General features: G+C 41.5%; 1 protein-coding gene across 33 annotated transcripts in view; it reads right to left on the reverse strand.

Moving 5' to 3' along the window:
- Positions 1-20,538: 20,538 nt before the first annotated feature.
- Positions 20,539-27,877, reverse strand: part of SLMAP (sarcolemma associated protein) — a 76,916-nt gene continuing 69,577 nt past the window's right edge. For 19 of the 33 annotated variants that reach the window (XM_051627316.1, XM_051627307.1, XM_051627300.1 and 16 more), the window contains 2 exons: positions 27,089-27,223; positions 20,539-22,483 (listed from right to left, as the gene is read on the reverse strand). In XM_051627316.1, coding sequence (XP_051483276.1) covers positions 22,394-22,483; positions 27,089-27,223 — 225 coding nt within the window. In that variant the 3' untranslated portion in view covers positions 20,539-22,393. Of the gene's footprint in view, positions 22,484-23,531; positions 23,622-27,088; positions 27,224-27,877 lie in introns of those variants that run through there. The other 14 variants (XM_051627317.1, XM_051627309.1, XM_051627312.1 and 11 more) reach the window with 1 other exon arrangement.

A 27,877-nucleotide genomic window follows, 5' to 3' on the forward strand; every position in this document is an offset into this window, starting at 1 on the left:
CGGTGTGGTGGGGATCTGCTGGTGCACACACACTAAAGCTAGTCTGAGGGTTCCGCATAATCTTTAAAGAAAAGGAGTGAAAAATGTAAGTGCTAAGAATAGAACAATAAAATATGAGCAAACAACACTAATGCATTTTTTTTTTCCTAAATTCTTAAGCCACCTCCTGTGTTTATAAATGAAAGAGAAACATCCCAAGGTTCCTAGTTAGAGATCTCTTTTCCCTTCTAATAGGAAAGATCCTGAATACTTCAGTCTGTTTTCAGGTGTTGCCTTCTACCATAAATTACCATCTAAAGCATTCATATTTTTGTTAAAAATATTTCCATTTAAAAAAACCTGTTTGGTTTTTCTTCTATTAGAGGTGTTTGTCTTTTTCTTTTTTTTTTTAATATGAAAAAAAGCATTTTTCTAAACTTAAAGCAGCCCTTCTCAGAAGGGGTGGAGATATGAAATATTTCTAAGATGCAGTTTTCTTTGATTTCCAAAGAATTTAAATCAAGTGCTAGAAAGCTGAGGAAAATAATCCCAGTGAGAGAAGAGTAGCAGAGAGCCAGGTTCTTCATAAGCCTCCAAGAGCCTTTCAAGTTGGTCTGAAAACCTCAGTGTTAATCAAAATAATTGCATGAGAACCAATCAGGAAATCCTGAAACATTCAAAACGAAAACCTGTCATTACAAATTCACCATTGTGGTTAAAAAAACCCCCAGATTATCTCTGTCAAAACCTGTGGGAAAGTTTGCTTTGTAGCAGTAGGGGCAGAAATAAATATTTGCCCAATACATTTTATTTACCCTAAAAGCATATATACATGAGCAGTACTTCAGTTAAATGCTGTTTTCTTTTCCCCTGTGTGCACATAATTTGAACTGCCCATGTGAGGAGCTTTTAAAGAGTCTCTGCCAGGACTCAGGTGATGGCTCAATGCCAGTGAGTTACACAGTCACACCATGGCCCTGCAGGTTGCACTGCCTTGAATTTTAAGCCTCATTTCTTCAGTTCCACCTCTGAGTGAATTTAAACACAGCTGGCCCCTTGCTAGTATTTGAAGCAGATGCACAAAGTGCCACTGAAAACGTACCTGTGCAGGTGCTGTTATCCTTGCTGGTAAAGGTCAGGTGCATCCACAACCAGGCAGTGTTTGCTGGGGAGCAGGGGAAGGGGGTTGGGTGCTGACAGGGTCTGTTTTGCCAACACAACACGCAGATTCCCCAAATTACAGCATTTAAACCATTTAAGATAGTGTACATTTTCTGAGAGCGGTGCTAGAGATGACTGAGTTGGTAGAAGAACTTGACCCCATGCAGAGACCAGGAGTGAAGACCTCCTCTGCAGCTGGTGCCAGGAACATCCCCAGCACATCCCCATGACAAGATACCCAGCACCATGTGACCACCCCGTGCTGACCTTCACCACCCCAACCACCACCAGCACTGCCAGCCCCTCTCCCCTGGTCCCCTTCCCTGTGAAGAGGGTCCCTGGAGGCTTCTCCCAATGGGGTCCCTCCCCAGGGGTTCAGCTTTTACACCAATTTCAAGTCAAGTAACTGCTCAAGCTAGGGCCCAGCTTGCTTGGGAACACCAGGCTAAAACAAGTGGTGTGAAGCAGCCACTTAACAGCCCTGTGGTGGTCACAAGCCTCTCCTCTATGTCCCCTGAGAGCAAAGTCCTCTGCACCAGCCACGGCTGCTGCAGGGACGTGGTCAGAATGACAGATGTAAAAGGTCTCCAGTCTGGGCTCTCTCTTTTGTAGCAGCTGTTCATAAAGTTAGTGGTGTGCTTTGCTTTGAAAATAAGGTCCATACTTATAAACATGTCATTTAAAAATGTAGTTACAAAAAGAAAATAAAAATGTAACCTTCCTGGTCAACTCTCCTGTGGCAGCAATGCTCAGTCAGGTGGAGAGGAAAACGAGTGCTGGAAAAAGAAGGAATAGTCACCACATTTAAAAACACCTGCTGGAAGCAGCAGAAAACAGTTCAAAACATTTTGGAAAATAAGCAGATGATGCCCATAACCCACTGTTGCTCCTGAGGGACCTGGGGGCCTCCAGGGACTTCACCTCAAGACCCTACTGGAACATCCACTGATCCCACTGGCACCACATGAAAGTGCAGCAATCCTCTGTGAGGTACAAAGTTCCTTTCAAAATCTCTTCTTGCCAGAAACAACTCAAAGTTAAACAAAAATACAGTTTATTTTATCCAGATTTAGCAAGTCTTGGTTGTCATCTCAGGAGATGGAGGTCTTGGTGCTTCTCCCACTCATGGGAATGTTGCCACAGGCTTCAGACAACAACCAGACCTTACCCAACATGCTTATCTGTCAAGTTGACAGCTTTTAATTGCCTCGTGTCTGTTCTAACAAGGAATTTGCCAGAGCTGAGCCCTGCTAAACGTAGGGCAGGACAGGCAGCAGCCTCTGCTGCAGCACAGGTGGGTGGTGATGCTCACCAGGACTGCACTGGGCCCCTCCCAGCTCAAACCCCTCACCCACTGATCAGCCCGAGTGCTGGGAGACCCTGGGGTGGGGCTGAGCTGGAGGGGCCACCTAGGATGTCTCCAGCTCCAGGCCTGGGGTTTCTCTTCCCTGGTGTGATACATGTTTGAGGAATGAGAAATTCTGGCATTTTGCTCCCAGTCTCCCTCCTGGCTCTGGCAGTGATGAAGGGCCAGCTCATCCCAAAGGGCAGTGGCTGGGACCAACCTGGCCTGTGACAGCACATGAGGCTGCACATAAGCACCACCACTTCTATGCAAGGAAGATGACTGGTTTGACCCAACACTCTGTTTCTGGGTAAAGAAGCAGTGGCAGCGACAGACTGGTTCCCTGCATGGTTGAATTTAATTTTCAACCCATTTCTGTAGGGTGTAGCAGCAAATTTTTGTAAAACCATGGAAGCAGACATGTCCTGCCTGCATCCTCTTATGGGGAACCATTGCTCCTGGTGTCAGATAGCAGGAGCACTCCCAGCCACCTGTCCTGCTGTGCTGCAGCACCTCAATGACAGCACAAGCTGCTGCAGCTGGTGACACATCAAAGCCATCAGACAGCTCTGACCAGCTCTTTGTGCCTCCAGGCACACAGATAAGGTCGTGCCCCAGAACAAGCAGAGGAAGCACGCTGTTGGCATGGCAGGCACCTTCTTCCCACCCCTAGAAAGAAACAGAGAAACCCAAAGGGAGTCGAGGACACTTTGAGAGGAACAGAAACCAACAGGGAGCTGTACTGGGAAGGAAAGAGGAGCAGGATTGTAGATGAACAACAGATGCAGTGCAATTAATCTAGATTAGTTTTTATTTTATAGCATTAGCAGCCCGCGGTCACAGCATGTGGGGATCTGGTCCTGCTTGTTCCCAGCCTCCGCAGGGCTGGGCCGGAGCGGGCGCTGGGAGAGCTCCAGGCACGGCAGCAGCGCAGGGGACTAACGAACTAATACCCGGCACTCAGGCCCTTTCCACGGCCCCTTCCATTAATCTTCTGGGTAAAAAGCGCAGCAGTCTCTCAAGAGGAAAATTCCCAGCGAGCAGAAGGATTTCTGCCGGCAGTTCCCCTGTGCCGACCTCCTCGGCAGCCCCTGCAGAGCCAAACGTCTGGCTCCCCCGGCCCGGCAGCCGCGCCTCGGAGCCTCTGGGATTATGGCTCTTCCTGCTGACTGCCCTTGGAGGCTGGTCTCCTGCAACACATGGCAGGTGATGGGGGGTCGGGCTGCAATCCACGTCTCCTGGATGAAATGCAGAAGCAGGGGCTCACCCTCATGTCAGGCAGCTCACAACATCATCTTTCCTCTTTGCTCCTATGGAAGATTCACTTGGGCATTTTTTGGCAGATTCCACTTGCTGCAATAGCAAGTTCCCCATCCAAAGTGCTCATGGCTGTCCTCACCACCCATCCATATTCCTATACAAACCCTGGAGATCTGGGGCTTTGCTCTCCCTAGATAACAAATTGCAACATGCTGTCCCAATAACAACATGTACTACCCCCTAAAAGACCCACAGATTTGTTGTACCTGGAGCAATAACAGTTTTCCCAGCCTCAAAAAACTGAATCACAGTTAAAAGTTGTTTCTTAAAATTTCAGAGACACAAGAACTACACAGTGCCACAAACAGCAGGAAAACCTGAGATCTTGGAGATGGGCACTACACTGGTGAGCAATGCATGACAGGATTTGATCCGTGCCCCCCTTTTTTTTAGGACAGACTGTATTTAACATCGTATCTCTGTCTGGAAAACTCTTAAATCATTCCAGGGATGGCAGAGACCTGGCAACCACAGCCTTTGCCCCAGAGGCTTTGCAGCCTTAGGGAATGGGACAACCAGTGCAACCAGGGACCAGAGCTCCAGTTACCACACAGCTACTTCACTCCATCCTTTGACTTTATTTTATATTTGTATTTCTTCCATATAATAGAATACAACTTATTTTACATCATGTATACAAACTATATCACAATGCTTTACAGAGCAAAGCATGAATTACATACTGAAGACTGGGAGAAGAATTATGAGGTCCTCTGCACTGCCAAGCCCCCTGTTTCCTCCCTCTTCAGTGACCTCCCAGGATACCCTCAATCTACTGGGAAACTCCCACATGACTAATTAGTGTCCCTGAGGGGAACTTGGCCCAGTACTGATGTACTCCCCCCCTCTCCAGAGCATGAGCAGGGCTGGAACCCCACTGCTGCCTGCCTCACAGCCCCAGGACTTGTCACATTTCACTTCCCCTTCTTCTTATATCCATTTTTTCCACAAAACAAAAAGCAATGCTTTCTTTTGAGCAACATCATTATTCCCCAAGTAATTCCTGCAAACACAGGGAAAAAAGCCCACCTCATTCTTTTCTTGGAAGATCAGCTATTTTCTGCACAGGACATGGGTGGCCCCAGATAATCTGCTGGGTTTGGCAATGCCATTTACTGCATTTGTGGGAGCAGTAAATGCATCACAGCTCCCCAGAAACAGAGTGGGTGCAGGATGCAGTCCTGTCTCTTCTGAAAGTCCCTTTTTGTAGCTGCTCTATGAACACAGCTATGAAAACACTCACAACCACCACTCATGATATTATGGGATTCTCTAAGTGATGTTGGACTGATGACTGCCCAGTCTGCAAGACCTGGCACGAGAGCACCAACAAGGGGAAAAGGGAAGGTTTCAGAAGCTGGTAGAGAGTGGGGCAGTGGGGTAGGAGCTGGGGGTTAAACACAGCAGACAGATTTGCAAGGACAGACACAGGGAGACTGACCTTAATGCCAGAAGTTTTCAGATGGATCCCCAAAGCAAACCCTGTAGGAATCCTGATCACACCTACACCTACATAGTTACACACACATGAAGCAACAAAAGGGAGGTACTGGGGGCAGCTTCCCCCAGTGCCTGCATTGCCGCAGAACATCCCGCTGTGGACAGGGAGTTATTTTAACAAGTATTTTTAATGAGTAAGAAGAATAATAAACCACCCATTTTCCATTCTCTAGCCTAATGGAATAGATGTATAAATTCACAGCATCTGTACAACAATGTCACATCCAGAAACTTCCCCAAATATGGAAAGATTATGATCCCTTCCTGAAAGAGCAAAATCAAGCACACCCATGGCAGAATTGATGACAATGGGCAGAAAAAGAGCAAAGGAAGGCACATAGGAATAAGTTTCTCTACAACACTTAAATTTAGAAACATAGGTCAAACATACGTTTGATGGGTAGGAAAAAATGTGGACACAAAACTAATTCCAAAGTCTACTTCCTCTCCTAATCCCTTTCATTCCAGTTCCACATAAGTGACTCAGACTTTGACCTAAAACCTTTGCAGCAGGAGAATTAGCCAAATGCTTGAATTAAATATTGCTTATTACAGAAAAAAAAATTAAATAAAATCATCTATTTCCTTTTCTTAACAGCAAACTTTCCAACTGGGAAAAGAGTTTGAGGCCCACATGCTTTCTAAGTTTGTAGAGCTAGAAGTTTCTCTCTCTTGCGTCCCATCCCTCAGAATCTGGAAAAGATAAAGGCTTGCCCACTGAATTCTTTCACAGGAGAAACTCAGCAGGATATTTGTTTAACCAGGAGGAATTCTCTAAATCTAAATGATCCTTGAATGATCTCTTCATTTTTGATCATGCTTCCTATAGCCCCTGAAACCACTTCAAGTACAACAGGTCTCTGCTGACCCTGGTGGCTGACATTTGGTTTCCAGGAATTCCTCCTGACAAGCAGCCTACAGTGGCTCTCCTGGGCCCAGCAGCCAAGGGATGCACCTACCTCAGCTTGACTGCAAGGCCAAGTGCTACCACGAGGTTATTCCAGCCAAAACTGAGTATATCTCAGACCTTGCCCACAAACTGCACTTAGCAAGGCACCCCCAAAATAACATAACCAAAAAAACCTCATGTCCCTCTCAATTTGATAATGTATTTATAATATACAGTTATAATCTCTGGAACAGATCAGCCACAGCTCCTTGACTATGCACAAATGAAGCCCCCACAATGGCCTCACAAACAAAAAAAATGCATTTCCAGATTACATGTGGCCACACTGGCAGAGGAGGTGAACTACAGTTTGCAATGTTTTCCAGAGCAGACTAAGACTTGGGGGATAGGAGTGGGTCCTGCCCAACTAATTTTGCTTTTAATCAATGTAGGTACATGACCTTTTATCTCTTCTTAAAGTTTGCACACAATTCACAGCTAATAAAGATAGCAACTGCAATCTCAAATACTTCAAAAGCGAAGTTTTAAATAAGCACTGGCTAGTCCATACGAAGTTTCTCTTCCAGAAAACCTTATGACTATTATTAAAAGCCATTTAAAGCCTTAAATAGGACCAGTAGCCACCACTCCTCAGAGCATGGAAAGGAAGTTGTATCTTCCTACAAGCAAGCAGAAGACCATCACATTTAACTAACAATGGAAGCTTTGCCTGTGGAAAATATCACCATTTAAGTTGCCATATTGGTGACATAACTGGAATATCTAAGTAATTGTGTTTTCTTGGACTACTACTAAGATTACTGCATGAAAGGAAATACTTTGAAGTTCTGGTACTTGCAAGGGCCACAGGCATATATTTAGAGCAGTAATTAGGTGAAGCTTTTCTGTTGTCAAGAAATGCCTCTACACTTCTTGAGAATTCTTCCTCAACAGGAGAGAAGGAGGCAGCACACCCTGTTTCACTCCTGGCTTTTACATCATGCTCTGCAAATGCACAAGGAAGGGCTCAAGGAGCACATGTAGTCCAGGGCCCACTCCTACAAAGCAGCACATGCCAACAAACCTGGAAGCATTGCAGACTTGAGCCCATGGCTGTGGTCACTGTAGGTGCAAAGACATCTTCCTGCCCTCTCCACCATGTAGGCATGCTCCAGCCATGGAGGTGATGTCCTGCAGACCTTGTCCAGGGAGTTTCTCTGAACCTCTGCCTGGGACTTTACATTCTTGTAGGAACACAAGGCCACAATTCAAGCCAAGATCCCAAAACAGGCCTTCCTAAACCACCCCAATGCACACTATCAGGCACCTTTTGCTGCACACAGGATCAATTCCTACTTGCTATATATCCTGCTGCCTCCATAAAGTACTTAAAACACATACAGCAAATTTCATACAAAAGTTATTTTTGCTGGGTAAACAACAACTAGTACACAAGACACACTAAAAAAAAAAGGCAAAAAAATTTAAGTCTAGTATGGCACCAGTTACCTCAGAATATTCTTTTTGCTTTATCTACCTCACTTCACTCAAATCTGTACTTTTTAATACAATCTCTATCACATCTTATTAAAACATTACTTAATTCTGTTGAAGCAAACCAGATTGCATTGCAAAGTATAATTTCCTAGGATTTCATGCCCGTGGCATGCTAAGTCACACTGATTCCTGCTTTAGATGTGTAAATGGAGATGTGCAGAGTTTTAAAGGACACAGAAGATCCTACTAAATACCCACTAAAAAGCCCTTCTGCAGAAAGTGCTACTTGCAGATACAAGGACCACTGAAAATAGTCTGGAAAACAGACTGTATCCTAAGGCAGTGCTGCTTCAAACGGATGCTGAAACCCATAAAAATAAGTTAAGGGCTGTGTTGACAGACAGGATGACGGGAAAATCTGTTTCTGGGATTAGTAGTTACAAAAAGGTCTTCCAGATTCTGGAGTAATCACAGGATGAGACTTCCAGATGGCTAACCAGGATCTTAGTAAGACCATGGAAGAAAAACACATCCCTCAAGCTACCAGCCACAGCAAACCTTCTAGATAAATGGTATCTGAAGGGTGCTCCTGTGAATCATCACATGAAGGTGGCACACAAAACCATCTCCACATTGAGGGCCAGACTCTCCAGAACTGGTTAAAATTTCATCACCTTCCTGTAAGCAGGAGTGAAAATTGCTTCTTGCCCTACATGTCAGCCAGGACACCAGCCCATAGCCCTGGGCAGACCAACACTGATGAAGGGCAGATTGAGCCCTTTGGGGAAGATTTGCTGGGGGCACTGCTGTAAGACAGACCATCCTGGACTCAGCAAGGAGATGGCTTATGTTTGCAAGATGCCCCCAAAAAATCTCACTCTGTCCCCATGCCAGCTGGGCTCATCTCCTTTATAAAAGCTGCTGTTTTGGCATGTGGGTGAAGATACTTGATAAGCTGAAAAGAAGGCATGAAGTGCCACCTGGTACTTATTCCTCCCATGGGGAGCTGAAAAGACAAAACACCTTCAGATGTGGTCTTCCCCAGGTTTTAGTGTGACTCAGGCATTAGAGCAAGCAAAACATAGCAGGAGCCATAAAAAGCCAGTTGGTGGCCTCCTCCAAACTATCTCAGCAGCACCAGAGCTCTTCACCAGGCCAGGCAGCAGGCTGATGGGTCTATCCATGAGCACTTCCCTGGCTCTGGCTGACAGGTTGGCAGCACTGTGAGCAGCAATGGGAAAAGCCAACAACTAGATGAGGAAATGAGGAACCTGACCCAAAGACTGCTGATCAAGGGAGAAGGGGCAACTGCAACTACACAAGAAAGGTTTGGGAAATGCTGTTCTGCCCCTGGAATAATGCAACATTTGTCTTCATTTACCAAGGAAACAATTGAGAGAGGACAGCAGGTAGGCAGGCTTAGGACACCACTGGAAGATGTCAGGACCTCAGCCACCTCCCCACTTGTGCGCCAGCAAAGTCGTGCTGCGCAGCTTGACTGGCAGACAGGGCTCCTGCTCCTCAGTAACAGCACTCAATAAAGTCCTGTGTTGAGACAGGAAGGGCCTCGAGGCTGGGCAAAGGGGGTGGCAGAAGAGCTTTCTCCTAAGCCTCTGGAAAGGAGAAAGGTAAAGACAGGGGCTTGAGGATGAATAAGCTTCACTCCAGGCTCTCCTGGCTCTGTCCTCCCCAGGAGCACCATAAAATTGGCCCTCCACATGGCAGGAGGTCAGATTTTAAACTCACTGAAAATTGTCACTAATGCTTGCTGAACACTTCCACTTAAAAACAAGTAAAACCAAAACTCCCGAAACCCCACACCTAAACACTTTCAGTCTTCTGTCCATGCATGACTAGCAGAGATGAAATTGCTTACTGACAGCCAGAAGAGAGGCACACCAAGACCACGTTCCTGCACAAAGGCTTGTGCTAGGAAATGGGGAGTATATGTCTCCTTCACTCATGGCAATGCACTGCAGGACCAATTCATTCAGTAAATACAGCACAGAAAATCGGGGCGAGGAGAAAACAGGGTTTTCTCTCTCCAGCAGGCAGCAGACAGATCAGTGTGTTGCTGTCAGTGTGCAGCTCACACAGAGGTGGAGCCTGCCAGTCTGCAGCTCTCCCCTCCAGAGCAAGTTGTCTCCCATTCAGGTACAAAACAGATGCAAGAACCCAGCCAGACCAGCACTCTTGGCTGCTCACAGGATGTCTTAAAAAGCTGAATGACAAGCTGTGGAGCAGATGTTCACCCTTGGCAGCAACTTCAGCCATACTGTGGTGTATCATTTTGCTTTTTCAGCTCTGGCCAAAAAGGATGCACATTTCCTCCACACTGTTATGGAGAAGAAACTGAATTGCAATGTGGTGATCTTTTCTAATAGACATCAGCAAACTTCTCCAGTAGGAAACCGAGTGCTTTCCTGGCAGTTCATCAGTGCCCTGAACACCACCACTCTGAATGACTAACACATTGAATCCCAGAAATGAGACAGTGGTTACTGTTATTTTATGGTTCAGGTGTCATTTACAAAAGGCTTTTGGAGGAGTGCAAAAGCAGCTTTCTGGAGAAAGCTGGAAGTGGACAAAAGAGCTGCCTGTGCTTTGCCTAGCACTACCCAGCAGGCTGCAAAAACCCATTTTCACATAGTTTAAAAGAAAAAGTGAATAATTTTCGCTAATAAATTGGTTTGAAATGAAGTGAAGTCAGACTCACAGAGCTGATTTGGCTCAGGATACAGCATCTTAAATATACACACTAGAAGATGAATCACATATGTCTCATAAGGACAGTGTTCCTAAAATTTGCTCTCCCATAACCATTTAAGGTTCCCGTTCTGCAATAAAAGATGATGTCATTATTTATAATAACAAATGTAATGGTGCTCAGATCAAATCCAGGAAACTAGTCTCCGCCCTCTTAAAGCTGAGTAACCACATTAACTCTCTTACCAGGTCAGAGAGTGTAAGAACTAGCCAGGGTATAAATAGAAACATAGAAAGATGAAAAAGTTGCAGAAGTGACCCAAAACACATTCTTGACACATATTTCTTTGTTCTTAGAAAACTGGCTAAGTTAAAAGTGATGTAGTTCTCATTGCTCTCACTTTGTCCATATTAGGGAGATTAAACTTCCACACAGGAGAGCTGCAACTAAAAAATACTGCCATTACACTGAGCACAAATAGCTTTTTCTTGAAAACCGAGCATGCACGTGGCCTCCCCTCTCCCCACCAGCTTACATTTTATGAGATTTTTGGACAGCCAAGAGAACACTCTCCTTCCATATGTTCAGGATGTTAAGATTTCAACCTCCTCGTAGCAGGAAAATAAAGTCATCTTCTTTGTAATGCCAGAGCACCGAGCACACACACAGCACTTAACCAGTAAGGCATGAACTGATCTCTGCCATTGTTGCACACTGCAGGGATCCCGGAGCAGGTCTTGTTCCTGTCATGTTTGCAGATGCTCTGTTAAGGACTCCAGGGACATAGAGCAATTACTAGGGTTTGTTTCTGCTTTCCAGGAGCAGTTCTGTTTAGGAGAGAATAGAAAGGGATTATTTTTACCTTATAGTTTGGACTTACAGGGTGTGAACTGATTTTTTTTTTCCCCACAGAGATACATCATCTAACAGCTAAGTATTAGTGCCTTGTAACTGGGGGTTCCTTCTGAGCAGGGAACACAATCCCAAGGGCTAAGGAAGATGAAAAGCAGGCCCCAATTAACAGCACAGCTGGGAGCTGCACTGTCAAAAGGACTGTGGCATTTGGGCCACACACTGAGGGGTTGCCTCAAGTTTTTTTTCTTTTGTTTTGGGAGGGGTTGTTGGCTTGGTTTTTTTTTTTTTTTGCTTTGAATCTTCAATACTTGACATCTGCTTCTGCTAAAATTAACACATTCTCTCATTTTATTTAATATTAAACGTGGATTAAAACAGTACTGTGAACTGCATTGTCTGAATCTGTGGGATTGTAGGAAGTATCTATGAAGCATTTTCCACTTGCATGTGTATTGCGAACGAAGCATTTAAGAAAAGATAATTTTTTCCATATATGTCACATACATTAATATATACAAGAGAGGATTAGACAAAACAAAACTAGAACAAAGATCCTTTGAAGTTCCAAAAGAATCTTTGTCTATCTTAGCCATAGGGATGGCTTCAGCAAAGCTTCACAGATGAGGCAATGAATGAGGTGACAGATGCATCAAAGGCATCTCACTCATAATACACAGCTCAGCTAAAGCAACAGTAAGACCACGCAGAGGATGTGCTGACACCAACATCATTGTTTCTACAGCAAGAGAGGTCCACAGATCTTACCTTCTCCTGACGTAGTCAGGTACAGGTCCACCCTTCATTGTGCCCTACAAGAAGTTCTGGCACTTTGACCAGCAGAGCTGCTGTTACCAAGGGCTGTGCTCACACCTGCAGTGGCACTGTACCATCACAGCAGCATACACATCTTTACTCTGCAAGATTATGTCCACCAAACCTCACCCCACAACATTTTGGGCAGCAGTGATTATTGAGATAAAAGCCTTTGCTCCCTGGAGACCTCAGAGACTAGAAAGGTGTCTGATTAAAAACCCCTGGACATAACTGGCAGCTACTTTCTTTACTGTTCACCTGCTTAATGCTGCAAGCAACGCTCCATGTCATCTTCGTGTTGCTGCAAAGAGGAGGAGCCTTCTGCACTCAGGGAGAGGGAAACTCATGGGCCTGGATCTCAGCAGTGGTCGTCCCCAAGGCCTCTCTCTTGCACAGTGCATCAAACAGCACCTTCCACCTCACTGCATCCAAAGCCATGGTGGGCCAGCTCCTTCCTGTACTGGGCAGCTGGTGGCTTCAGGCACCCACCACTATGCTGGCTAAGGGTGGGAGGCAACAGACAGGAACAGAGGAGAGGGGGATGCTCCCTCAAGGCCCGAAAGGCACTTTTCTCCTCTGAGGTAAAACCCAGGAACACCCCCATCCTTCCCAGACCTGCTCACTTTACCCTTCCCTTTCTGAAGCCCCGTCACCCCACACCTCTTCTTTGCATTGTGTGGGAACTTTCGCCAAAACACACAGTTTTCCCCTAATTTCCTTCCTCTTAAGACACATGGAACTTCCTCCTGCCACCTCTCATGGTGACAGGGGCCAGTCCACACTTCTCAGGGCAGTGGCCTATTGTCTACGGAACCAAAACAAACACCCACACAGCACAGAGCTGCTGCGGTGGCACATCTGGAGATAACACAACTATGGATACAAGGGCTGTAACACACAAGATAAGTCACTTATTTCAGCAAAAATAGCCTGACATATTTGAGGAAAAGTAGAAGGAGCAATCAGCAAAGACTCCCTCCAGAAGGCCCTTGGGGAAGTATTTTCCATCCTTAAATGTGTGATGAAATGTATTTGAAATTTGTGTTTTGACATCTCAAGCTTTTCATAGAAGCTCCTTGCTTAAGAGTTAGTTTTGCATGCAACAGGCAATGCAGTACAGAAACAAAAGGGAAAAAAACCTTTTCAGCTTCAATGCCAGTTTAAAAGTTATTGGGAGGAAGCTTTTTAAACTTCCTCTTGCCAACCAAGAGGTGCCTCAGTAGAGACCTGTGCAGAGAGCAAAGGCCACACAACTCCAACTTCATCCTTCCAACATGCTGCATTTTAAAAGCTTGAAATAGTTTTACTGTTAAACTATCCTATTAAAACTATTGAGAAGCACAAAGCTTCATCCTGTTATGACAGACTGCATAGATGAGTTTTATGCAATGCTCTGCTACACCAATTTGTTTCTGCTACAGTGTTCACTTGATTCAAGACATGCCACTCAACTATGGGGCATCATCAGCTACAAACAGTGGAAATTGGTCCACTTGACTTCAAGACCTCCACAAATGCAGCACTGAGTTTGACCTGCTTTTGAACAGCTAAGTTACCTACATACTTTTCAGCTTTTCCAGTCAGAACCAAAAGGGTGAAGTGCTGGTGTCCCTAATCTGCGTTAGCAGGATGTGACTCCACCCTGAGTCATCATCCTTTCTCCTCAGTTGGAGATGGCTGTTCACACCTGGATCACTGGACACCTACAGTAATACTCATCAAGACAGACTGCTTCCCAAGATTGCTCTTCAGAGGCTGCAGGAGGCAACCTTCACATGAAACAGTTATAGCTTCACATTTTCAAAGTATCTTCACAAAAAGACTTAAGACCTCCAATGTGTGCTCAATTTAATGTAAGTTTTCTGAAGTATCTGAGCCAGCAGGATCTTGCCAAAACTCTACTTACAGTCCAAGAAATTAAAAAGTTAACCCATACAGCTGCAGAATATTATTTAAATCCCATTATTATTCTTTTAGAAGAAAACACTTACCATGTTTTAATATCTCCAGTGAAATGTGTTTCATAGGAACTGGAAACCATTTATATTAAATGAACCAAATGAACATTATTACATGAATCTGTGCGCACAGGAGTAAAACTGAGGTGTCTCAGCTGGGAGAGATCTCTGCCAGTACAGAAGTCTCATGTTCCATCTTGACAAACATGACACCAAAGGCTTCACCGATCAATTTCCTTGCTTGCCCAAGGGCAGTCAGTAGCAAAGATGCCCAGCAGACCCGCATTCCAAACAGATGCAACATCCTACACAACTGACAATTCAGTTCTTACCAAAATAAATACCCCAGAAGCCCTCATTCTGCTGGAATTATTCCAGTATTTGTTTCTTAATTACTGGGGGAAGCATCAGTTTGGGGCAAATAATTTTTTTAATACTCTCTCTAGATTTGAAATGAAAAACATTACGTAAATCAGAGGTTTTTTTGCTATTTAAGTCTCCTCTTGAGCAGGGGGATGGATGTGCTAAGGAACACCCTTGCTCACTGCATGAACAGTCTTTCACCTAAAGTTTTAAGGGAGATTAACAATTTTTTATTGGCTGGGACTTAATTAAGGAATATATAAACATGATACTACCATGCAGGTGCACCATGGCAGCAACTTCAAATTCACTGTTTAAACAGATGGATGAGAGCCCTTTGAATTCAAAAGCATTGTAAAGTAAGGATTATAATTCAGAGAAGCCTGCAGAGGAAGGATGTACAATTCCTGCAACACGTAGCACAGAGACACCAACTCCTGGCCAGCCCAAGTCTGCAAATGCAATTAAAAAAAATCACTGTGAAGTTGCTGCAGGCTACATTTCCACATACATGACATTACAATAATTATGAAGTGGAAAATACTGAGCAATAAATGTCTATTACAATGCCCAGCTACAGCTGGGTTACAGTCAAGTTCTGCAACAGAAAAACTGCTCATCAACTGTGACTGCTACACAAACAACAGAAAAACCAAACACCTTGAATATCACACCTAACTAGCCTACAATATTGATGTTGAATCTTTAAGAATGAGAAAAACCCTTCTCACCATTTTTCACTTACACCATCACTCAAACCAATTCAGTGTTTGCCTCCTTGGTCTAAGAAAAAGCACATTGTGCTGGTGTTTGGAGTCAGGGATTCAAAATAAAGTTACTGGCAGATGTTAGGTGTGATCTCTGCTACCCACTGCAGCCCATGAAGAGCAGCTAGACATACATATGTAACACTTTTTAGGCTTCCCCAGCTCAAAAAACATCAAGCATCCAATGCGTCTGGCAGAATGTTTTAGCGTTAACTCTGATTTTAACTTCTTAAACAGAGAAATAGAAGAGGGGTAAGTCACCTTAGGCTCTGACACCAGGACTTACCATAGCCTGGAGTGGAACCACACTCACTTGAACTACATCCTGGGGTGGATCCAAAACACATAGCAAACACTTTCCCTTCCTCAAACTTCCTGAGAATCACGCCAGTGACTCAGTAAATGTTCTTATCCTGAGTCAGCACTGAAACAGATCTTCAGAATTGCACCTAATTTAAAGTGCAGGTTATAGAATTGTTTGCTTTCTTAAAGAATGATCTGTGAACAATACCCTGAGGGTGTCTGCACAAACCCTTGCACAAACAGAAGTTACACTCACACCCTGTGTTCCAGCCCTTCATTCCCTGAAATGCAGACCTGGAGGAGCACTGCTTTACTACACCACATGGAGGAGGAAAGGTCATATGGCTGTGAGCCCCATCTGTACAAAGTAAATAGGTAAATACATTCCAATTTAAAACTAAGTTTTAATTGATTTCATTAACTAGAAACTTGTCTTCTACTGCAATAAAACCATATGGCAGGTTATTCGAGTAGTGTCGAGTGCTGCAATTTGTTGTCAGGCTGAATGAAAGACTACATACAATACAAATGAGCTTTCTGTTGTGTCATAAATTTATTCCCATATTTTTTTTACCATTTATTCATCCCAAAAGACATATTGCATATTTGGAACATTTTAAAATAAGAGCCACTATATTATTCAAGAAAAGTAGTTTTGTCACATCAAAACTGATGACATCATCGATTAAGTATTTTCCAGAGCAAGAAGTCCTTACAAGAAATATAAATAGAATGTCAATTTCATACATGATCTAGCACAAAAAGTTTAAAAGAGTAAATCCATTCCATACTAAGGCAGTACTTTACACTCATAGTATGTGTGTGGTGTTGCTAAAAAAAAAGTTTCAATTTCCTAACAGAATGTTCTGAAATTAATACGAGCTAGTTCTGGATAGATTTTATTCCAATAGAACAGAATGAATTGGTCACTTAATCCTTTTCTCTTGAGTTACTGATTAATATGATCAGGTAAGAAAAAGTTACTCTTAGTTTAACCCAAGCTTTGCATTTGTTCATCTTCATCAGACATGATGAAGAGATGACATGCCCTGAAGCACATCTGCATTTCCAATACATCACCTGAGACAATGAAAGAATTACATGTCCATGCTAACATCTCCCATGGTTGAGAACAACTTAATAGAGAATCTCAGTTACATCTCCATCTCCAGGGCTGCCAACCACAGGTGATCAGGCTCTACCTCACTGCATGCAAGCACAACCTCAGAACAGCGACACCTACGCATGCACACAGCCCTTGCTGCGGGAGGAGTGTCACATTTCCAGCACTGGGAATAATGCTGACCCAAACTGGGCAGACTGGAAAATTTAAACATAGTCACATGAATCATTTAGAAGTGCCTTATAGAAGGAAGCAAGCAGTAACAGGCAACAACATGATGGGGCTGAGGGAAGAGTCAGATGTATGACCTTGGGAAAAGGACTGGTTTTGCTTCACCTGAAGATCTAAGCAAGTCACAGAGTAAGTCTGTGGCAAGCAAGCAGCACAGAATTTGAGAATGTAGAATAATTCATGCCTGCCAAAGCATTTTAAAATAAAATTTCACTTTTATAAGTTGTTTTTTTTTTTTAAATGATGTATTTGCACTATTAAACCAAGACTAAGTAAATTGATATTCCAATAAAAGTGATAACTACACTATCACTGTAACCAACAATTCAGATTAAAAACCAGTCGACAAATTGCAAAAACTAAGTGAAGGAATTATTCTATGAATGTTTTCCTTACTGTCCTGCAGGGATCTGGTTTTGGCTGACTAACATTCAACAGTGTATGATCACTAATCTAGAAAAGCTTCAGTAATCATCCCTGATAAAACCTGAATGGGGAAAAAAAACCCCTACAGATGAAGTGCTGAACAGCCCCAGGAACAGGTTGCTGCCTTGGACTGCTCACTTACAGTGGTTTTTACTGAAAAATATTGCTAAATCAGATACCATGTGGTTGGGGTAATGCAAGGAATGCACAGATTTGATTCACAAGATTAAAATTAAAATGCTGTAAGTCAGTAAATCCCCAAAAGGGTTCTGGTAGGCAGCCAAATAAGAGCAGAGCAGGATATAAAGCTTATTATTTATTTATATAGCGTTAGTAGGGTCATTACTGTAAGGACACGTTCTGTTCTGGCATCTACTCTTTAAAAAAAGAACATTCAGCACATTAGAAATAGTTTTAAAAGCTGACAAAGACTAGAGAAAAAAATTAAGAAATTCAATCCATTCATATAAAGAAAGATTGGAAGATCTTTTGATCATTGCATGTCAAATCCCTAGATCAGGACAACATTTGCAGCAGAACACCCTCCAAGAAGAGAGATACATTGAAATCCATTGGCAGGGAGCCAAAGCCAGACAAACTCAAACACAGGCTTGGGCTTTGAAGCTTTTTTGAGAGGACAGCACCTGCTCAAGTAACTTACCTACAGAGGTGACTGATTCTTTTTCTGAACTTCTTAAAGCAAGACTTCTTTTTTTTCTTTTTAAATACACACTTCTTGACATTATGCTTATGATGTTGAAATCAGTCAGTGAAGTTTCATGACTGTGATATCCAGAAAAGCAATCAGATATAAGTTCCCTTTACCAACAAATGGAAACATGAGCCTCTGATGGCGCTTACCACCAAAACCTTTGTTTCAATTGCTAATTTGCCTTCTACTTCTGGGAGTCTTTAGTCCAATACTGGTAGCACCCACTGTTTTTAAAGCCATTGCAGATAAAACTCTCTCTCCAAGCAGAAGAGCCTGGCTCTGTGGGCAAATCTTTGCTCACTGATTAGAACAACTGGCACAAACTAAAATCCCAGGAAGGCAGGAAGAACTGGGAGACCCATTCTGCAACCCAGTTCTGCACCAGAGGAGAAAGGAAGGAATTCTGTGTCCAGAAGCACACACAAAAAGGGACTGGGAAGTAAATTAGCTGAATCTGAGGAATTCAATGCAGCTGTTGGCTGGAAGCAACCACCCTTCAGATCCAGAGGTATATACTTGAGTGACAGAGATAATATGGCTTCTAATTCTTTCATATGACCAACTACTGTATTAACAGAGACAGGAAATCTTGAGACTGTTGCTAATAACATAGTAATGGTGGATGAAAAGCCAGAGGGAAAACAAGGACCCTGGTGGAAAGTGCAGAGCTAGTGCAAACTACAGTGGCTTCCCCAGCCGCTGTGGTGACCTGGTGTTTTAAAGCACTCAGATGCTGCTGGTGGAATGAATCTCGGCAGTGGATTTGTCATGGAGAAGATTCAAGCTGAAGACATGATTCTTGCAAGTGGTAGAGCCCTACAGATTAAGGCAGGAGACATTCAAAATCTTATGTAAAGCACACTGGAAATTTGAACAGGCAACATACTTCAGAACTGGTTAGAAAAAGAAAAATAACCTGGGCATATACCCAAAAATACATGCACAGATGATTACCTTGGCTTCAGCCAGCAGTCATTTAATACTAAGTCTCATTGTCTTATGAGAAAACTTTGCAATATATTGTGCATGCTCACAATTCTCCATTTAGCACCAAAAAATCCAGCGATTCCTCAAGAAGGAACAGGTTAAGACTCTGGAATAATGCATTTAATTCAGCTACAAGGAACAAGAAAATTAAGCTATATTATTTATATATTGTATCTTTATATTTTTGAAGAAAAGGCCTGCTGTTGACTTCTACCTACATGGGACTACTTTTAGAATTTTAAAAAGTGTGTCTCGGACACCAGGGCAAAACTGAGTAAATGTTCAGAGATTTAACATATTAAAACTTCCAAATTGAACTAGCAACTGATAAAACAATTCTGACTCATTTTTCTAGTATGAAGGACCTTTTTAAAACCTCAAACTTCAGTGCAAGCTCAGAACACTTACTTGACAAGTAGACTTAGAGAATCTTCAAGTTTGTGAAAAGCTGCTTTTTACAGTAACTCCAAAGCTCAGCTAAGGAAGCCTCAAAACTAAAAAGAACCTAAATATGAATGTAAAAGGACACACATTTACTATGAACAAAAGCAATAAAAACCAGAGAGGTTTGTGCATAGAGTGCTTGCAAAGTAACTCCACTTGGTGCTTTAGTGTCAAAGCACTGAAGAGCAGCAACTTCCCAATTATCCAATCCTTCTCCAGGGATTCTCACAACGAAAGTGTGAGCTGTGCATGTTAGCTCATTCTTGATCATTTTGAACATACAAATATCAAGAACTCCCGGGAAAGGCACTGTATTTGGGAATCACAGGTACACTTTTAAGGACAAACACCCATGCAATGTGTACTAGGCACTTGTGTATATAATATGCACACATGCACATAATTAAACTAGAAATCTTTCTCCTTTAATACAGACATGTTAGGTCTTAAATTTCAGCTCTCTGATGCTCTAAAGATTTCTGAAAACACATTTCGCATCAATACAAGAACATACTTATGTCACAGGCAGCATTGCTCAGTAAAGGGAACCTACTGGCACCACAGGCCTGCCCCAAGGGTTGTCCCAGGGAACTCAGCACCTTCCCCCTCAGCCAGCCAGGAGAGACGACTGCTCCACCAGCCACCATTCCACCTCTTCACACCATGTCTACATGCTACCAGCAGGGAGGAGGAAATAGAATCAACTGGAAAAGAACCAGTAGCTGAAAGAGGGGCAAAGAGGGAGCTTGAGATGCTTAAAAAGGGCCAAGGCAGCATCAGGCTCTCTTCCTCTGGAAGGGCTTCCACTATTGCTCTGCTGTCTGCAGCCACTGCTCCTTCAGTCTCACAACCCCTACCTCAAACACCAGCCACCCCTTGGCTGTGAACATTTCTTATCCCACTCCATGGCAGTAACATTCTGAAGCCTTTCACTGCTCTTTCCTCCCCCCTTTCTTACTGAAAACCACAGCAAGGAGATAGATCAGCTAGACAAAAACTTAAACCAGTGCAAATGTGAAACGCAAGGGTAAAAAAAAAGTCTTTAGCTATTACTGGACATGCTGCAGACATTGTGCCTAGTAACTGTGGCAGTATCTAGTGCAAAATAAACTTAGCATGAATCTTTTGTTTTTAAATGACATTCAACTCAAACATGCATAGGGAGAGTAAAGTTATTTTATTAAATCATGCACATCACGTGTGTTAGTGCAAATAGTTTAATCTGTACTCCAGAAATTCTATTGTATTTTTATATCTTTACAAAATAGATTTAAAACAATTATTTACTTTAAAAAAATGTAATTCTGAAGTTAAGCATTTCAGAACAATATTTGCAATAACCTATATACAAGAGGTACTAAGTACCACTGGCATACGAGTGTTCTGTGGTTGGGTGGCTTCCTGCAACTGAAAAGGATGAAATGAATGAACTAAATGACAATATTTATTTTCTACAAGTCACTTCTGGACTATTTTTTCCAACTATTAATCCTCCCATTAGGAAATCCCATGTAACTTAAGATAGAACCTTAAAGGACAACGACCCTTAAAACCTCACAAAGTAAATTATATGCTAAATTTCCATTTAAATATTTAAACTATCTGTCGATTGCCATAACATATTAAAGCCAATTCAATTGCTGAGATTATCTCCCTATTTTGAAGTTTCCTTTAGCAGAGCCATTTTGTTTTACCATTCTTTAGCATATTATTTAAGTCTTTAATAAACTTTTTTTGACAGAACTGTTGAGCTGAACAAGACAACGACAGTCCACATTTACTTTCGCACTAACTACAGTGATTCCCACCAAATGTCAGCAAATTGCAATAGTTAATGGTACTTAGATAAAGAAAAACTCTGTAATGGGGACCACTGCATCATACTTACAGCCATGTGATGAGGATGCACAAAATTTTGCTACCGAATTAAAACCATCTTGACCTGAAAATACATCAGGTAGATGATTCCAATTTTGTAGCATTTTATGAATCTTCAGGTTTTTTTCAGCTAATCACAGACATACTGTAGCAGTTCTCTTAATAAAGTTACGTCAACAAAAGCTTATCTAAAGAGCTTCTCCAGCTCAAGTCAGAAAGTATCAAATGACTGAAAAAATAGATACATGTGGTATGTGAGAAAGTATCCATACTTTTAAAGAATGCATCTCTTTAAATATATGAAATTTAATAAATTACATTCAAACTAAAGTTAACGTAAGTTGAATCACTGCACTATGTCCATCAAATGACCAAGTACTTGCTCCCAGAAATACCTTAGTTCACTCAAGAACACACACATGCTTACACTCGCACACGCGCACACTAAATTCTCTAGGCTGGTCTTCACCATCAGTATCTCAGTCTCTTTAAGGCTGGACATGAATTGTGTTTATTCCCAAAAATCATTAATAAAGCAACCCTTATCAAAGAAAAATATGCTTCCTTCAAAAGGCGTGGTAAGAGTTTTCTTAAGTCTTGTTCCCAACAGCTCAGTGACTAACAGCAAGGAAAATGGTACTATTAGTTTGTTGGTTTGGGTTTTTTTTAAAAAAAGGAAAAATCATACTGAAAGGCACTGAGCACACTGCATCTCTTTTCCAAGTATCTGCAAGGTTACTAGGCTTGGTTGTCCAATTCAGAAGTGTGTTTTTCCTTTTAAATCTGGCAATCGGATTCTAAAGTGTCCACAACCCTAGCCATTATAAATAGTTTGGTACCAAGAAGCCTACTTTAGGCCACCATTATATTATTCAGAATCCCAACATACTATTTTAAAACTTGCATGAAATTGTAAGCAAAAGTATTGCTCACAGTATGATGAATCACAATTTTATTCCCTCTTTATAGACAGATACATTTTATACAGTTTAAAGCAAATGACCCTACTGCTGTTCTCACGCAGAGCTGTGCTGTATTAAGAGGTAAAAAGGAAGAGAATTAATCTGTTTTCCCTCAGTATATGAATGTTGCCAGCTTCTAAAGGGAGGACGGTGTATGGATTCAACAACAGTTCTCATGGAGAAGCTCTGGTTAGGCCTGGGTACAGCACCACGGCTGTTACAGCAACCAAAGCTGCCATCACAGGCATCCAAGGCCATTGTCTCTGTGTGGAGAGAAAAAAAAAATCAATATCATATTTGTTCTAATTCATACTAATCAGTTTACCCCGAGGCTCCTGAAAGTCCTGAGTACCTGTTGATAGGCATGACTACAATGCTACCCACGAGCCCTACTGCAGGCTAGTCCTGAGGGAAAGCACCACAGTAAACCATAATTCTCTAGCAAAGGAAAATCCACAACTCTTCATGACTGAGCATCATCAGGAGAAGTTTTGGCAGTTCTGTATTTCCATCTTCATTACTGTACACACCTCAAAGAAATCTGCTATTAAACATGTGAGGCCTTAAGATGTTTAAAACATCACTAGTGCCAAGTAATCACTAGACAGGTTTATGCAGTACTGATGGCTTTAGTTAGCTTTTGAACTTAGCTTAAATCCAGATCCATGAAGTTATTTTGTAGCAGATCCTAACGACAAAATTTCAAATGAAGTGTCACAACATTTCATGACAAATACAGCATTTTAAGAGGAGGACACACTGAGACAGGTAAGGGAAAATGCAAGCTGAGAGTTCAGGATACAAACCAACCACCTACTTCTCCTCTTTTTTTTTCCATCTTCTTCATAGCAAAAGTAAGAAAAAAATTAAAGTGTTCACAGCCAGAGAGAAATTTCTTAGTCCATATATAGGAACCAAAGCTTGTTGGTTTTTATTATTATTTAGAGGCAAACTCTTCATTTTTCTTAGTTCATTAAGCAATTAGAATTAGGTTTTCTTACAGGCCCTAGCATGGCAGCATTGTGCAAAAGGTAACCCATGTGCTAAAGACAAACTGAGACCAAGTTAGAAGAGGCACATTCAGAAACAGTTAGGACAAAATTCATTGTTAGAATTAAAGGAATCACACAAACGTTAAATGATTAGTTGATTGCTCAGCTCATCAGTATCAACAGAATGGCATATTAAATGAAGGGTTTGCTTCAGGTAAACAAATACCTGTGAGCATTTCACCATGCACTATTTTATACAGAAATGGCACAAACAGGTGAGAGGGACAAACATACATTGACTGAACAGTAGTGCTTGTACCTTTCGCTACCACAATGGGCCGTAACACCAATACAGGAAAGCCAGGATTAGGCCGATGAATACGGCTGGGACGGGTTGTAATATGGAAGGCTAAAGAAGGGAAGGGATATTAAAAATCACTTTGTGCTATAAATCAATCAGGTCAAGATGATTTAGAGAGGGGAAAATAAGTCAGTGAGTTTTGTTTTAATTGAAATGTATTAAAGACATCTAACACAATACAGCATCATCTAATCTGGTATACACAGTTAGTACACCATTCTACTCAAATGAACAGGGATGTTTAAAAATAAAGGGAAGTAAGCAGAAAATGTTCTAAGAGATCTCTAGTCACAACTTGGAATTTAGCACTTAAAACCAATACAAATCTTAAATTGATTTGCCTATATGTTATTTATACTTGGTTTTAGTTTTTCCAAGTGATAGGAAATCCCATCTGGATTTCTTTAGGCAGAAAGACACAATAGATGTTGAATTTTTCAGCTACTTCTTCATTCCTTGTAAGTTAGCCTTTCCCATTTTCTATTACCAGCCTCCAGGAAAAACCATCTTTCCTCCATTAGTGAATCAATTACAACAATGCCCACAGGCAAACCCAGTAGTTCAGACATTCCTGTGAGACTAATGTGACTGTTCAAGCAGCACAAGTCACCCTAAGGCAGGGAAGTACACTTCTGTTAGAGGTACCACAAAGACCAGGATCCCTGGTAGGTCATCAGCCCTGTGACCAAATGTAATTCTGAACATTGATCAGATGTTGCAGCTGGGCCAAACTACAGCTGGCAAGATTGCAGGGTTCATTTAGCTTATGGCCTCATCAGAACCACCTCCAAATTTTCTCAGTTACATTCAATTAACTGTAAACTACTTCACATTCTAGATGGACAGCCTCTATCCTTAACACCGAAATTAAAAACAAAAAAAGGACCACAGTTCTTTTTAGGCTGTCCTTGGAAGACATCTGCTTTCTTTGCTTCCTAGCCTATGTATTCGTGCATACACACAGACACACAGAGGTTAAGTGCAAACCATGCTAAATATTTTCCTAAGAACTTTTTTGTGCTGAAGCCACATTGATTTTGTTCAGTCAAATAAGTAAATACTAAATATTTGAAGACTTTCTAAAACATTGCGATTAATAAAATCTCATCCTGTTATGAATTTGTAGAAGTCATTAAAAGTAGAACTTCCAATATGGTTCAAAGCAGGAATCTTAGAAGGCATTCCAGTCTCTGCCATTCAATTCACATTTGTTTTAACCCAGGCAAATATTTAATAGACATCTTGTGTGTAACTGTTAGAAGTCATTTTCATGCAGGATTATTTTTGTGTCATTTGTGCCACAAATCAGAGTGCCACCTTCCCACAGAAAGCACTGATAAAAATAATCACAACAGTGTTCAAAAAAGTGCCAGAAGTTTGTCAACCAGAGCAGCTAATGTTCTCAAACCATTCACATAAACAAATCTGTCATATAAAGCACATCAGGAAACCATCAGTGACTACAAGCATGCAAGCACAAGCAGCACACCACACTGCTAAACGTTTCTGAACACTTCTTTCCTTAAGTAAAACTTAGGCATAAAAAGTTATCATTTAAATGATATCCCAAACAGAGTACAGGAGCCTTGTCTTTTCTAATGTTTGCTAGTTTGTTGAACAATTCCACGGATTTTTTTAATAATTATTTTTTATTTATTTTTTATGCACATTCATGGCTGTGCTATCTTGATGAAACGGATGATAAATATCCACCTCATTAAATGAAACTACCTCCAAAAGATTAATTTTTCCCATCTCATCAGCTTCTCAATCTATAAAAAAAATGTCCTTACTGTTAAGGAGTATTTAACTATGTACCTCGTAAAAAATTGTATTAAAATATTAAAATATACAAACAGATACGGATGGACTGCAAAAAGGAACAAATCGCACAGTGGGAAGTCACTTCCTGTGAGACACTGTCCTTGGAAACGAAGTAACAAATAATGATTCCAGCACAAGGGGGCAATGGTACTTGAATAATTTGACCTTGAAACTCAGCCCAGTATCCATGATGCTTCAAACAATCCACAAGATAGATACGTTTCAAATTACTGATTGTGAGTAATGCTTGCTTGAACAGCAAGCTTGTCCTGCAAGTCCTTAAATGGTTGGATGCTCTTCATACCCTGACCTCCAGATTTCAATGGTCATAACTAACTCCTTCTCTGGAAGCAGATTTTGGCAACTGCTGTGGTTCCTGATTTCATTTAAATACTCAATTCAAATTCTTCAAAAAGTTACCCTTACTTTGCAAGCTTTTCCACTTCCATCAGGTGCTCCAATTCCCTTGATGGTATTTGTTCCCTTTTTCCACTGAGCATTTTAATCCTGAGGTTAATGTTTTTAAAAGGAATTAAAAAAATCTAACATTCACAATTATTTACTCTGTGTGATCTCTTCTACTAAAATGGGAGGGTTTTATTTTGTTGTTTGACTTCTGCCTACTTTTGTAACTCAGTATTGTCTGAGTATTGCAGAAGAACTGTAAGCAGGTTCCATGAGAATTTTATCATAATATTCCTGAAAATACAGCTGAAAAAAAAAATGAGAAGGGCTTGAAGTCTTTACATCTTTGACAGCTCTACTATGTTAGAGGCTTACATTCACTAATGGGATATGGCAAGAGTGTTTATACAAACTTTGGGTATCTAGCAGCCTCTGATTGAAGAGGATGGTACCTGTAAAAGTTTCTTCCAAGTCAGAGAAACGGTTTTCTAAAAGGCTATTACAGTGCATCCATTATCCTCCTGCTTTGTGCTGCCCACTGCAGGAGTTGTTCGCCCTGCACTGATCATAGAAACAGTACAGAAAGACAATAAACCAGCCATTCCACTGTAACAGGGAATCTAAAATAAGGCTATGACCAAGTCATAACATGTCTGCCACACCCTTAACATTTGGAGGATTTCAGAAGTCTCAGTATAAAAGTTTTCTGTAGCTGTAAACTCAATCCTAAGGATATAACCTCTCAAATTAATTGTAACAGAAGAGTATTTTCATTAGTCAACAGAAAAGACAGTTCAACTGCACTGTTTAAAGCATGAGCCAATCAGGGATAACCACAGTAAAGAAGCAAGAGCAAGACTAAGGAGGAAACATCCATTGTAATAAACACTAATAAAGTAGAAGTATCTTGAAAAAGGTTGCTCAAGTCATTTGGATCCAGGTTTCTCAGCTTTTTATATGTATCACACTCTGAAATTCAAGTTTTGCTTAGTTCTTGTGCACTAGCATTTAAGCCAGATGTTTTCAAGAGAGCGGATATCTAAGGCTATATTTTAAATTGTCACAACTGTAAATTTAACTTGCACGCATAATTGTTACAATGTAGTGACCTGCAAATTCGCACAGGTGGTGAAGATGAATGGAATTTTGTATATAATACAGTAAAAATGCAGTCCTTTTTTTCTTTCTAAATCAGTCCTTCTCTATTTGACACTTCCATATTCCCTCAATAAACAGAATTGCCACTGTTGCAACTCAGTGACCCCACAGATTTTGTACAGACTTACGTTGTTTCCTTTTTCTTGTAGCAGCTTCAGGTTTTCTTTACATTGTTTGAGCTCTTCTGTGAGTGACTGATTTTCTTGTTCAGCCATCTCACACTTCGCCTTCAGCTCTGAGAGCACAGTCTGTGTTCTTTCATACTAAAGACAAAGAGAAAACAGTCTGCAGACTCCCGGACACCCAACAAATGCTTACATTTGCTCACCACACAGTTTCCTTTCCTGTCATGTGCCTAAACTCACTTTGGGTCAGAATACCCTCTTTTCAAAAAAGCAGGGTAGAAAAATCTTATATTTTCTTTTTCTTAAGATTTTTATCCCTGACTTTGAAGGGCCAGGATTATTAAAAACAAAGAAAGACAAACTATATATAAATCCTTAATTTATCTCTCCTACCAAACAATTACTCATTATTATATTGGAAAGGACTGTAAAAACTACAAAACAAGAAATGGGAACAAGGAATCCCTTATGTTTAAGTAGTGGTCTTACATCTAGACTGTAGTTTAAATACCTGTACAAAACAACAGGTGCAAAAGTCAACATTCTGTATGAAGCAAATCAAACCTTCTTCACACACAGCAAACTCAAACATAAGAGTAAGAAAGTCACTGCAAAAATACTAAGCCTTTTTATTATCATGCAAGTACAGACAATACTGGGTGAATGTGTCATGTTCCTACAGTGCAAGCAGCTTTTTTTTTTCAAACTCACATTCAGTTTTTTCCATAGATCACAAGGTTTCTTGTACTCCACATGACAGGGATTAGTGAGGACAGAACTAATGACTTTCAG

The sequence above is a fragment of the Apus apus genome, chromosome 9 (assembly GCF_020740795.1).
Source record: "Apus apus isolate bApuApu2 chromosome 9, bApuApu2.pri.cur, whole genome shotgun sequence".
NCBI lineage: Eukaryota > Metazoa > Chordata > Aves > Apodiformes > Apodidae > Apus > Apus apus.